Here is a 14,391-nt window from a genome sequence, read left to right on the forward strand (position 1 = left end):
TCGTGGTCCATGGAGTCCACAGTTTATCTGCAACAAAATATTGTCAGAAAATGAGCTTGGATTTTAATTATGGAGGAATTTAAAGTATGAACTAAATAGAATACTGGGTGATATAGACACAAAGTCCAACTGAGTTGTGTAAGCAGATTTGCAGTAAACCTCTCATTCTTATATCCCAATTAATGGCACAGTTTACTTTGCTATGATCAGAAGCCAAGTATGTGCACGATCAAGCCTCTGTACTTCTCTGAGCCATTATATAATTAAATCTGGAGTCGCATGCACTTGTGGACAATAATTTACGAGAAAGGGGAGAGAAGCGGATACAGGAAAAGTTTGTGCATGATCTTTTCACTGCATAAATGAAAATTAATTAATCACTTGGGGAGACGGCAGACCAAAATGGAAAAGGGTGGAGTACGAAGTTGTTAATTTTGATATGCTTGTACTTAGAAACATAAATAATGACAAAGAACTACTAGTCTACTTAAATCCAGCATTAAAAAACACATTTTCAAATATCGCTTGTGACCTATATGAACAAAGGTGGAGTACTACAATTTATTTGTGGCATATCTGATATTATTTCTGAGAAGAGGGTGGATGCTTTCAAAGTTCAATGGCTAAAACAGAATGTAGAGCAAGACAAGGTTAAAGTGAACTTTCCAATCAGACCCTGCTGTGTTGTATATCTCAAACACACCTTTGGGGCATGATCACTTATCCCCTTTGATACTCTGTTTGTTTTTCGCTTGGTGTCCCTGTCATGTCAAACACATTTTCTAGCAGGGGCTATCAGCTGTCATCTTCAAGCAGTGTGAGCATGCTGATGTGTCACCATAAGATTTGTGGGAATGCTTTTTGGGAACACTGGCAGGCAAAATGAATGGAAACTAATGCTTCTAGCAGCCTTGGAATGAGCCCACAGAGAAGGGAGGCTAATCCTATCATTCTACACCATTCATCTCCAATCCACTTGGCTTTCAGCATTTTTCTCAACGGGCAATTTGTGGCTTCCCTGCTGGATCTCCTCGAAGCCAGTGTGTTATGACTAGAAAACAGTTCCAAGGCCGCCTGGGAGTCAAAGAGGGGGCCACTAAATGCAGTCTGCGACCCTGTCACTGTCCACACCGACAGCTGCCAGCCCACCGCACGCTGCCAGAAATAGCTTAATGACAGACACTTTCGGAAAGCATCAAATTGCGGCTTGTCAACATCAAATTAGGAACAAAAAGGAGGCTCGGTTGTCCACAAGATCATTAGTCAACAACTATAATGCTTGGTCTATCTTGATGCCACATACCCTCGAGACTAAAATCTTTGTTATATTCTCTCAAGAGAACACTCCCCAAAGACTCCACAGAAAGGCTAAATTAAATCAAACAATTATGATGTTTTAAGTAAACATGGTTATTCTTTTATTCTAAAGGTCACAAAGGTGTTTAATATGGTCTCTAAAAGGAAAACAGAGTTAAGGCTGAACGGCTTCCAGATGGTGGCGTCCCCCTCCACAGTCTGTCTGTTTCTTCCTGACAGATGCTGCACTGGCTTCCAGGGAAGAATCTGAGCAGCCTTCCATGACTAACCAAGACAGGGGACCTGCATTAACCGTCTCCACAGTTGCATGTACTGTGCAGCTTCTCAGCTCTTTGGAAAGCCCTTCTTACCCCCCCAAGGGTCTGACTGTACACAGAGACACACATAAGAGTGCTTCATTAAATGCACATACACCCAGATGAATAATGTGTCAGTCGCTAGATAATATAAATCTAATCTTTGAACCAGCTATTGTTTCATTAAGAATTCAATGGAATTACAGAGGATTGACAGGTTTCACTCACTGGTTACAAATCTGAAAGTCTTACCACTGTCATACCACCTAAAAAAAAAAACACTTTACAGAAAATCTTTTTGTGCTGGTGTGTCCTGAAACTTATGTCATTGCAGCTGAACTGTGGAGCAGTGACAAAAGCCATATACAGTGCAGCCACAATGAGACCTATTTAATATGTCCCACCTCAAGCAAATATTGATGGCCTGCTAGAGCATCTCCACACCTATCGACCTGCAAGGCAGTGCTATAATCAAAATTCATGTCTAGAATCAACCTCTCAAAAATTTCTATTGCTGGCTTTACCTCCTCTTTGCTTCTTACCTGAGCCTCTTTTTGGAACCACTCAACATACTGTAGTGTAACAAGCAGTGAGCAGAGGAGGGGGCTGTTTGACAGCACGCTGCTTATCAACCTAGGGCTGCATCTCTCCTCACAGGCTGCACCGCTCCCACGGCTCCCCTGTGTGAAGTCGCAGAGCCCAGTCGGCAACGCCGGCATTCTGGATGTGTGCCGTGGTCAGTAGGAGCCCAGGGAGCTGTGACAGCCTGCTTCTTTCCACAATGCAAAAAAGGAAAGAACAAACACTGAAGCATAAGAACCCCCAGACAGGGAAGAAATACCCAAAGAACTTTGCAACAACACAGGCATAACATGCCCCAAAAAGATGCATGTATGTGACATAATGTGTGGGCACAAACACATGCAGTCTCTTTCCAGCATGCACTGCAGCCAAGTGATTTGGAAAACTCAACTCCATAGGCCATCCGGCCATTTGATATTTATCCAGAGACTAAGACCGAGTGAGAGTGTTCCAGATAGCTCTCAACTTCTGTGTGGGGGTTAAATGGCAGGTTTCTTGGCTCAGGTTGATTGTCATTTTTCATGGGAAGGCCATCCCTCAACCTATACTTGCAGCACCATTTACCCTGTGGCTACGGGTAGTCTATATAACAAATGTTTTTACATGTCCACTGGCAAAGGCATGAATTTTAACCCTTTAGAGAAAAAATAAGCACATGTTGTGAGGAGAGTTTTTTTATTTCTTTTAAGCACTATTCAACATTCAGCATTAGCAATAATATAAATATAACGCACATCTCTGTCCTGGGATAGTTTACATAACTTTTCAAATTTAAATTAATTTTTATATCCTTACTATTCACTGTCTAAGCTGCATATGAATGTAATGGTAAGCCCAACAAAATAGAAACCCAATCTCTAAACTCATTCCAAAAATGCCTGAAAGTCACATCTCTCTCAGTTGTGTCCTAGTGGAGCTGTAAATCAGTACATGACTTAGGGACAGGAAAAACTCTTCTATCTAATTTCTGACTTCTGGGGATAATGGAAAATGTTGAGTCACACACACTGAGCTTCCCTGGGGGAAATGCATTTTTTTGTGTTAATATTCATGCTTCCTGTAAACTCCTTGTTTTGACAAGCAGCATTCAGGAGATTTTGACATGAGGACTGTGGCCGCACTGTTTTGCAGCCTAAAGGATGGCTTTGAGCTCCAAGAAACAGGGATTATCTATGAAACTCTGCTTCTTTTTAATCTTTCATGCTCAAGTTTACTTTGTATTAGCTTTGTTTTGACTCCTATTCCTTTATAATGCCCTGGAATCCCCATTAGGAAACCGGCCTAGTCTAGGATTCCCAAATGCAGCCCCCCTATATTGCCCACTTTGTAGACCCATTTGGCAGGGTGCCCGTCTTTGGTAGGATCTCGTGTTTTTCTCAGACAGCAATGCTGCTATGAGCCCTTTTCAAATAAGCTTAGTGCCGATCAGCTAACCAAAACCCTGGACTCATTGTACTCTCCACTGAGAGATTGCAAGACTGTCTGTTAACAAGAATTAGGACTGAAGAACTCTAAGAGCCTCCCTTCAAGCAAGTCTTGCATATCAAGGCAGGCTGAAGTAAAACTACATCCTCACTTAAAAAAAGAAACAGCTGTTTCCCCTTTGCTTTTGTTAAAGAAAGCTTTCTTTTGGTCTTGTAGCAAGGGGAGACAAAATGGACTGTGGCTAGGAGAATGTAATGACTAGGCTCATCCTACTAGGCCAGTCAATCACCAAACAACCTGGTTTTCAAGGCCTGCTCAACAGAGAGCAGCTGTATAAATATGTTAGACAGTATCCAGTCTGCTCCCAGTAAAGACAGAAAAACTGTTTTCTATAAATATATGGATTATTGGATAAATAAATCAAGAAATGGGGATAAACTAAACAAATCTTTGGAATGTGCCAAAAACAAACCAAGATTGTTTATGGAAGAAAGCAAACAAGCGGGAGTTCCTGCAATAAGGCCTGAGGGGCCCAGTGCTTTAGAGTTAGCGTTCCCATCACTTGTGCCCACCAGAGTAAATTATTCTAATATGCATTCTAATGTAATGTCACACTTGTGGCTCATCATATCTTTGATGCTATTGTTATTAGGAAAGTTTAAAGATCAGCAGGCATGCTGCTGATTTAGATATAACTTCAAAACACTTACCATAACTACTTCAGTCATTTGGCTTCACAATCCATTTAATTGCCACCTAGATGTGTCTGCTACACTCACAATAAGTCATCAACAGAGCAGGAATTTGTTACAATCATCTTTAATGAAACTGGCACTCATCTATGTCTCCTCTCTCTGTTGGTGAGTACTTCCATTGATTGGCCTCTGATGAGAGTGCAGGGCAGTAGGTTGGTGAAGAAAATATGATTTGCAGCCATTTGGTGTGATACTGATTTGTTTACCTTTTGTGGGCAGGGCGAATTCATATATCACTTAGGCCAGACTGTCAGCTAGAAACAGGGAAAGTGTATGAATGATCAGCTGCTGCTACTGTGAAATGTCTTGGCTTTGTCATACCTACAACTCTTAAGATTCAGCCACATTCACTTAATGTTGTGCTTTTCCAGTGTTTTAAAGATGAAACTGCCTGAAGAGGTGGCACAGATGTACAAAAGACTCTGAAATTAGTTTTTGGTGCTAGACAATAATTTTTCTTGCAAACCAAAAGCAACAAATGGTGCATCTTCATTAAAGCCTTAGTAGAATTTACAAAAAGGTCACAGACACTAAGATTGGCCTTCCAAACAATGACAAAGAAATAACAACACAATTATTTACAGGAGCAGTATGGAAAGGTGGGAACAAAGGCCTGAATTTCATTTAATCACAAGCCAAAGTAGTCTACATGAAAAGCCTTCATTTGACAAACATGAAACATTACCATTTTGTTATGTTCTGTTGCTTTTGTGTAAATAAAGAAGATTAAGGCTTTACAGAACTGTATCTAAAATGAAAGATGCTAAATCCTTTTGTTCTTGTACCTTTTCCAAATTTTCTAAAATTTTCAAACAGAGCTTTCCTCACTGAAGGCTTATTCGCTGTCAAACAAAAACACAGAAGCATATAATTTATTTCTTTCAAGCTGTGCACAACAGAGTGCACAATTTCTCCTCAGAACAGCGTGAGCGTCGCAGGGTACTGTACTCACCACAGTGCTCGAACCATTCTCCGTCAGCAGCCTGAGGGAGTTCTGGTAGCAGGAGGTGAGGTCATTCTTCTCAGTAGGCCCCACATGACCTCTGGCCACTGGGCCCACGGTGTGGATCACATCTGTCAGAAAGGGACAACACACAAAGCTCATTTCAGCGCAGTCTACTTCTAACCAAGGTTACATGGTCGGTAGTGTTCGTGCCAGCGCCCTGTAATGTAAAAATACCTACAATGCTGTAAAACCCTTCAGCTGTGGGCCATGCAGCTGAGTCAAACTTTTTAAAGACAATGGGGACAGAATAAACAACCTACTGCTGGAAACGAATGCATTTATTCAGTAAATGTAACAGCAGCTTAGATAGAAAATCAATTACAAAATTCTTTTATGCCATCCACTCATATGTTTATATCTCTCCCTGTACTCCCTGTTTCCCTCCGCATAATAATGTCTTTACCTGTCAATCACTGGTCTCCTTGTCTGCCCGGCCAGACAGAGGAATGCAGCTTCTTAATCGAATCAGAGGAATCATTTAAGGAGCAATTCAATAGAAGTGATGACAGGAAAATAAGCCAATCTAAGCAGTGACTTGACAGAAACACAATCTTCCACATTCTGCCTCGGCTACCCTTGGCCTTCTCAATGTTGGACAGCACAGGTCAACATCAATATACAAGAGGTAACTCTGCGTCAGCCACAGAGCATACCAGAGAGGTCCACCACAGGTGGTGCACGGTAAAAAGTTAGTTCACTAAACATGACTTAGCTGTGTGCATAAACATGCATTTACATGAAAATTCCTCAAAGGGTCATAAAGGGTTGGGTGCAGTGTCCTGCCACTGTGACCTATAATTCAAGAACCCATGATTGAATATTTTTCTATTGATTTCAAAGCAGACTTTTGGAGTTTAAAATAGCAATCTTTGACTTCATTCAGCAGTATTGGATGGTAAATCTCAGTTCATGGTCCATTAAATATAGATCAACTATGATTCATACATTTGCGATGCAAGACATCAAGTCCCCATTTCTGTGTACTAAAATATTAAACCCTGTTGAAGTATGAATACTGAGAATTTAGATGTGGTTCAGGTGAGGGTAGGCAAGAAAACACAGCAGGCTGTGCTGTAAAAACCTTTCACTGCATGAGTTTTCCTATATATAACCTCATCGTTTACTTTTAATGTAAAACACTTAGCCACACTTCCCCACAGAATAAAAACAAGCAATATTACTACTTGACCATAAATCATTTATATATTAAATTTAGTTCTCAGTTGTATGTCTTGTTGCTTAATGGGTCAGGATGATAAAATGCAAGGGGAAATACTTTAATCAAGTGGCTTTCACTAGTGTTCCTTAAGGGGCGAGATTTTGTTTTTAGGGGAGGTAAAAAAAACAAGGGTTTTGGGTGATCCCCAGCTAAGCTGATGTTGGGATATAATGAGAATCGAGCTGTATGAAGTATTGTATTTTTCCAGAAAAGCAGGCTGAAAATTGCATAGCACAACGTGGTTATAATGGGGCACGTGGTAAGTTGTTTTTCGTGCATAATTCATGAAGTTCTTTACTACGAGAACGGCAACATGCCAATTAGAGTGTGGGCAAGTGCCAAAAACCTGGCAAATTCATGAAAATTTAAGCAGTTCTCATCTCACCAGTACCTATGTCTCCCTTCGTCTTCTCAACATTTCCACATGAAATACATATTTATACAACTGTGTTTCTGTAAGGTGAAAGACATATTTCACTTTGTAACTAAGGAGGGATATTACAGGAAGGACAGTTCGATGCTGTAGAGCTCCAAACAGCCCGTCAGCTGCTCCAGTAACAGAGCAGAAAATGACCTCTCTTCCCTTGGACTCAGAGGAACTGGGGTTGTTTGTTTTGTTTAAGTAAAAAAGCATTTTATAAATCTAACAGAATTCAATGATTATTTGCAATGAGGCGTTACAGGCCATTAGGCTGCTGTGAAATTATAGGAACTTTATTGAATCACAATTTTCTGTGTGTGAGCATGTACCAAAAATAGGAAAGTGCAGTGTTTCAGAGATACAAGTAAAAATCTAAATAATTAGTTCACTAATAATAAATACAATATAGTGCTTAAGCTTTGGGCAGTTTAACCTTGAAGATAATCTCACCTTGATGTTAGGCCTCAATTTTAATAATTAACATTTTTCCATGTGTTTGAAAAGTCCATTTATTATGACCACAGTGTTTTTCAATACACAAACTACACAAAATATCCCCTATTTTTTTAATAGTTTTTTCTCTTTTGGTTTGATCATCATCTTGATCGACACTGTTGCAGTGTCCCTCTGTTGCTGGGCATCACATTCTGACACATGTATACTATTATCTCTGTCCAACCTTTGTACAACAGGCACATGAATCGCCTTTCTTAAGAGGGGCTGTAAATATTACTAAGCGGCCTTCTTCCACTGTGGGGGACACGGGCTTGATTGCCGGGTTGATAATTGACGTAAAAAACTTAAAGAGAATTGTTCCAATAATTAAATCAAAGGGAAGCTGTAGTTTAGGAACTGAATTGGTCAACATAAAAACATTTCAATTTTCTACAACAAAACTTTTACTTTATAGTCTGACCGGTTAATTCACTACTAAAAAAAATAGATACATCTCTGATGGGGAAAGAAATTAACCTGTAGAGAAACATAACAGAAGAGGTTAAATTACTAAATGCTGCCAAACAGGCTGTTTTAAGCCCATAAAATAAGTCATTAAGGAATTTAACAAAACCATTCCTTATCACACACACACACACACACACACACACACACACACACACACACACACACACACACACACACACACACACACACACACACACACAAACAAAATCCCCTAACTGCAGATACTTCCTTCAAGACCCTCGCCCTTGCCAATTTCACGAATAGTTAATGATTTGAGCTTACACTCCTGGCAATATTTTTAGGAGCTTTTCCACCAGTACCTCTACTGGATTTGTTCATTGTGGTCTCTTGCTTGGGGCTACAAGGTCAGTAACACAATTGAACCAGCAAAGACTGATTATTGCCATTCAAACCATGCTTTCTTTCCCATGAGCCTGCAGGGTCTGTAAAGTGAAACAAACAAAAACAACAACGCAACACATATAATCCAGAGATTTATTCTTTTCAAGCATAAACCTCAGGAGTCAAATGATAATGATGTGTTAAACTCAAGGTGTGAGGACCAAAATATAGCATAGACAGACTGACAACAACTATCATTATCTATTGTGGTGTGAGGATACTCTACACGCTGCATTCTGCTTGCAAATCTCAAGGGAACACAATTTCATCTAGATATGTTTATATGTTTTTCCCCTCTTGCTATGGTCAGTCACCATGAGTAGATTTAGACTCGACTCAAACAGGGATGCAGTGGATTCTTTACTTGTTGACAATAGGTCTTTTTTATTCTAAATGGAGGAAATGTGCCACAGCGTATGCATTCTGCACCTCTTTCAGACCTTTAATGTCCTGTGATTAGCACACACTGCTCCCATCAATTCTTTAAAAAAAGAAAAAAGAAAATCAATAAAAAAGCACTGGAATGAGGAAACATGTAGCAAGCTGCACAGTCAACAGAAAATTGCAGTGTTTATCTTTGTTGTTTAAGACTATCACACGAAACAGGGAGGAAAAATAAAACACAGCTTTATATTTATGGTATGTTTATAAAGACCAATATCGGTGTTTTTACGGTTCTTCGAGGTCAAACCGCCTTTAAAGGAAATCAAAGCAAGAAAAAGCATTATTGGATACAACTGTCTAAGGAAAAAAGTTTGAATGCACATATCCTTTTTTGTAATACTGTCATCACCCAATGTGTAACTTCATTTTTTGGGGGGATTGTATTTCTGTAATATGAAGCGATATTATAGAATAATGTGGCAAATACCAAATACAGGTAAAAACGCTTTAAATGCTTACCTATTAAGTACACAGGACTAAAGTAACAACATTAGAGATTTTCACTGGTTTATATAATTCCTATTCATTCAACAGTTCAAGTTAAAATGCAGCAAAGCAAGCTTATCTGCCTAAGGATAAAAAGTTGTATTGAAAAATGGCAGGGACATCGTTCAAGTGCACTACACCTCAGAGTGACACTGGTTTTAAACAGCCTTGACTATTGCATTCATGATGAAAAGAGGATGTTACATATTGGCACAGAAAGGAAAAAAAAAAGTTATTGCAGACTATACTTTATTTCTAAATATCTTACACCTATTAAGATGTGAAGCATTTTGACATATTCGTTCAAACTGATTTGTCCTCCCTGTGCACTGCGTAGCTGTATTATGTAGTAAAACATTAATTTCAGATGGAGACTGAACGTTGGGCACATGGTGGATGGTATCGGGCTCGAATCAGAAGCAAAAAAACATAACAAACCCAAATATCTTCGGATTGAGACATCTCTAGTGGCTAGTGATTTTAAGTAAGTCTCCACTGTTCGGAATAGACTGGATACAAAATGACCCCTTAACACACCAACTGCAGAGCATGTGTGTGAGCATCTTAGACAAGGCTTCTAAAATATTCCTCATCTTGGGGAGAGCTGAGAAATAACTACCAAGGGGACATGCTCGCTTCAAAGATGCCACTTTCTTAGCAACTAAAAAATCTTTTGAAATATCTAGACTTCCTTTAGAAGAGAAGTGCTGTGCTATTTCAGAGAGGGACCCACACTTCACAGTATAATCAATCTTTCATTTTCACTTGCCTGTAGTGACTTTGAGGATGCTTTACTGCACATAATAATAATTCCAAAAGCCTGAAAAATACTTGAATGTGTTTACTGTAATGTGACTTCTCCTGAATTCTTGCAAACAAATGTAGAAGTACAGTATCTATGCCGTTAGTACCAGAGTGATCTGTGAGACTCATTTTGATTGACTCTAATTCACAGGAGCTACAGTAGCAGACTTTAAGGAGACCACTTTCATGCTGCCCATGTTCATTTTTCAGACTTAAAAGAGAAAGAAAACATAGAATGACGTACACTTAGTTAGAAGCCAAAAATGGATTTACATGCAGTAACTATTTGTACTGTGTGGGAGGTCAGGGCAGATGCTGTATTTACAATAAATTGAAAGTTTATACAGTATAGTTCAAAAGAACTTTGAAAATCAGTAATTGTGTTTTTTGCAGTGCTCTCTTCAGTTTTCTTGCTGTGGCTGAGCTATTTCAAATTATTTTAAAGCCAAGAGGTACCTAAATCTTTTCCAGCACAATGAAAATGCTTATGTAATTTAAATATTCTTTTAGATTTACCCATTTTTTAATTAAGAAAAAACTTCTTTGCATTATAACAGAAGTAAAGGCTCCTCAACAAAGAATGCTTGAGGAACTGCATCTGGCAGTTAAACCCACAAAATGCTTCTTGTTGTGCTACATCTGCCCATTTTTTATTTTATTTTATATTTGCAGCTGGATATAGAAAGACTTAACAATGCAATGCTTTAGAGCCAACTGAAGAAAGGACAAAAAAGGGGGTTTAATTTAAAGGGCAATTCAACAATATTGGGCATGAGGAAGAAACCTGAGAGCTATTCCGCTCTCCAAACTGTGACACCGAGGCCAGTATATTCCCTTTAAAGCGCTGGTGGACAACATAAGCTGTGATGTCAGAGTTTAACGAATAGTGCAGTTGAAATTTTCTAAGTGTATCTAAAAAATAAATACTGTACATGTAGAGTCTATTAATGAAGAGAGCTGAAGGCATATCTATCATTATTATTATTTTAGTAGCGCTAATCCTCGAAGTAAAAACAGCAGTACTAGTAATACGGTAACAACCTAATGCCTGATGCCATGTTCTATCAGTGCTCTGTAATTTAATGCTCTTGTTAAACATTGTTTTGCAGTGCCAGCGTAAATAAATTCTTTATCTGTTCTGGACATGCTGGTTTTAATTAATGACTGCTCCTACACATATTAACATGACAGGAAGTAAGTGTCAGTTGTTGTGAACTGACAGAAGGCATCTATGTTTTGTCAGTTGTGAAGGTTTCTCTTCAAAGAATTCAATAGGCTATAAAAAAAAAAAAAAATTGAAAGATGGCATCTTGCTTCAAAGGGCTCTCCAGCATTTCATCTCTACACGCAAGTCACTTTCAGTGTGTCAGAACAGTACGCAGCACTTTACAGAGTTTGGCAGGTGACGACCCACCTGTGTAAACATGGGCAATAACTGTGGCACTGATTAAAAAAGTAATTCAGCACCCAGTATAATTTAGGTTTGTCTTCACCTATTGCACAACTTCATCTGACTGATAAAGAGCTAATAAGAGTATTAACATTTTGTTGTGCTGAATGATGGACAGTAATTTAACGATTAAGACATTGCAAGACATTTTTGCTCAATCGTAAAAAAAAAGAGAAACAGAGAAAGAAACTGAAATTAAATAAGTATTTGTACACAATGAATCCTCAGTTTGGGAGTGACACATTAAAACTACAGTAACTACAGGCAAGGCGCAAGAGCTGGATCTAGAATTAAGAATGCTTGTATACGCAGTTAAACAAGTGCTCTAACCCTAATGCCCATGTAAGCCGTTTGTCCCAACCCTCTCACTGTTGGGTAAAATAGAGCCCCCACATGGGGGATGTGCTGAAATTTATTTTGAGCAGGCTCAAAAATGACTGATATTATAGCCTACAACAACACTAATGTGGCATCCAGCTCCATATTATTTTTCACCCCAAACCAGGCAAAAACGTTGCATTATAACCTTGTTATATAGTACATAGTGGTTTGATTAGGGTCAGACACAAATACATCAGGGTTGGGTTAGAGTTAGGTACTGATGAAACACAGTCACGGTTCTTTGTTGAACCATCCACCCACTCCAACCTCCTCCTGTATAGTGACTGTGTTAAGTCTCCTACGGCAGCCACACATTGTCCTACAGTAATACGTTTATTCTGGCAGTTTTTCCACCGTCTCTAACTACTGTTGCTCATACAAGGCAATTACAACTCTACAGGTTCAGATCAAGGCCAAATTACTTCCCAACCAAGCTGCATGTACTGTATACAACAGATGCCAGCCATTGCCACTCGAATTCTAATTCCATAATACCCACAAGAGTGATCACATTTCCAATAATTAGGTGTACTTTGCTGTGATTGCTAGCCTGGACCCTCTCAGCATGCACACAGCTTTTCCCATGCTAGTTGCCGAAGAATACTAAATGAAGTGTGTACACCCACTCGGACATGGAACCGGTGTTGTCATGACAACAGAGAGCGCAGAGTGATCCCCGAACACTTGCTGAGGCCCCATTAGAAAGAGGGGGCTTTCTGCAGACCTGGAATCATCTGCCACATGCCGTGCAGATACAGTTGTTAGTACATTAATATTCCCTTCTTTAAAAATGGATTGAGGGTGTCTTAGTGATTATTCATACACTTGGCTTTCAAAGAGCTTTTCCATTGAGATTCTGTCACAGTTATATAGGCTAAGGGGTAAAGAGCAAGAGAGGAGCAGGGGATAATGACAGAGCATCATGCACACATAAAAGGAATGTTTTTACTAATTGAGACTAATATATATTTAATAGGAGGGTTCATATAGAAATAAAACATTTAAATTTCACTGTGTAGACCTTACTGTATGACAAAATAAAACGCTTGACGTACAAGATGACGAGGCACCCTCAGCACCATCCTTTCACTGTGAGAGTAGGTCAACCTTTGAGAGACTCATGGCATTTTCATGGAGCACTGATCAGCACTTCTACCTGTACACATTGTCAATCATTACAGTACACAGGAGTTAGTAAGTTACACAACACACACACACACACACACACAAGCATAAATAGAGCACAATAAAGCCCACACTGCCTCCAAATATCAAGAAGCCTTCAAGTGATAGAAGAGACACCTTTTAGTGCTTTACAGTACTGAACAGCAGGTGAGGTGCGTGTGCGCGTGTGTGTGTGTGTGAGAGTGAGTATGCATTGGCCACATACTGAAGGACAAGAACATTGAGGGTGTGATGATTGTTTTGCTGTACACAGAATGGCCCCAGTAGTGCCTTCAGGGACGACAGGCCCAGAGTAAAGACACTGAGCAGCACTGCCAGCTGTTTCCACTGCTCTGGGCTTTCTATAACATTTCTCTAAGCTTGAATGAGCTGCCAGGTGACACTGCTCTAAACAGCACTTACTAGTTCTGCTGCTTGCTCTTTTTCTATGTTTTTCTTTCAAAGCATCTTTTGAATGTTTGGAATAAAATGTGAATATGAGAGTAGTTTGGTTGTCTCCACTTAAGGATGGCAAAACAAGTCATGCACCCACAATTTGTAGATTTCAAATACATCAAAGCAACACAATAAGACATGTAGCAATGCACAGCAGGTACAGTATCAGGTGAATATTGACTCAGTTGTCAGTTCTCTAGGCTCACCTACAGTAGCTTTAACAATATGCTATCATTTAATTTACCACCACCACAAACTGGAACATTTTTTTAAAATGATAGTTGAATAAACACTTAACATAAAATGTTTAATAAAACTGATCTTCACAAAGGGATGTGGAGGTTTGCAGAACTGTTGTATTATACTGCATTGCTTTTATCTAGATGTACCTAATGTATGACTGCTAAATGATTGTACAGTATTTCTATATTATGTTATACAATTTATACAGAGATGCACACTGTTCTTTAAAGAAGCAGCAAAAAAAAAAAACTCCCCACGAAACCATTTCACAAACACAATCTATATGTATTACACTAAAACAGTATTTTTTTATAAAATCAGACATGTCATCACAATTAGTTAGAAGTTGTGAATGAGGAATGCAGATTAAATGCATCTCATTTGCTGTGCATTCATGCAATGATTTTGTTTGTAGTACTGATGGAGGCATGACGTGTCCTTGTAACAGTCAGGTTTAGATGTATTTAAACTTTTTAAATGTTGTATATATACACACACACTACCCCAATAGATTTAAAATGAAGCAATCAAGATGTTTAACAAGAGTATTCGCTTAATGGTTTCAAAATGTCAACTA

At 39.1% G+C, this 14,391-nt stretch overlaps 1 protein-coding gene across 10 annotated transcripts in view; it reads right to left on the minus strand.

The window, feature by feature from the left end:
- Positions 1–14,391, minus strand: part of macrod2 (mono-ADP ribosylhydrolase 2) — a 393,934-nt gene that overhangs the window by 110,656 nt on the left and 268,887 nt on the right. For all 10 annotated transcript variants that reach the window (XM_067525087.1, XM_067525095.1, XM_067525067.1 and 7 more), the window contains one exon: positions 5,328–5,449. In XM_067525087.1, coding sequence (XP_067381188.1) covers positions 5,328–5,449 — 122 coding nt within the window. The remainder of the gene's footprint in view (positions 1–5,327; positions 5,450–14,391) is intronic.

Source organism: Channa argus, chromosome 1, assembly GCF_033026475.1.
Source record: "Channa argus isolate prfri chromosome 1, Channa argus male v1.0, whole genome shotgun sequence".
Taxonomy (NCBI): domain Eukaryota; kingdom Metazoa; phylum Chordata; class Actinopteri; order Anabantiformes; family Channidae; genus Channa; species Channa argus.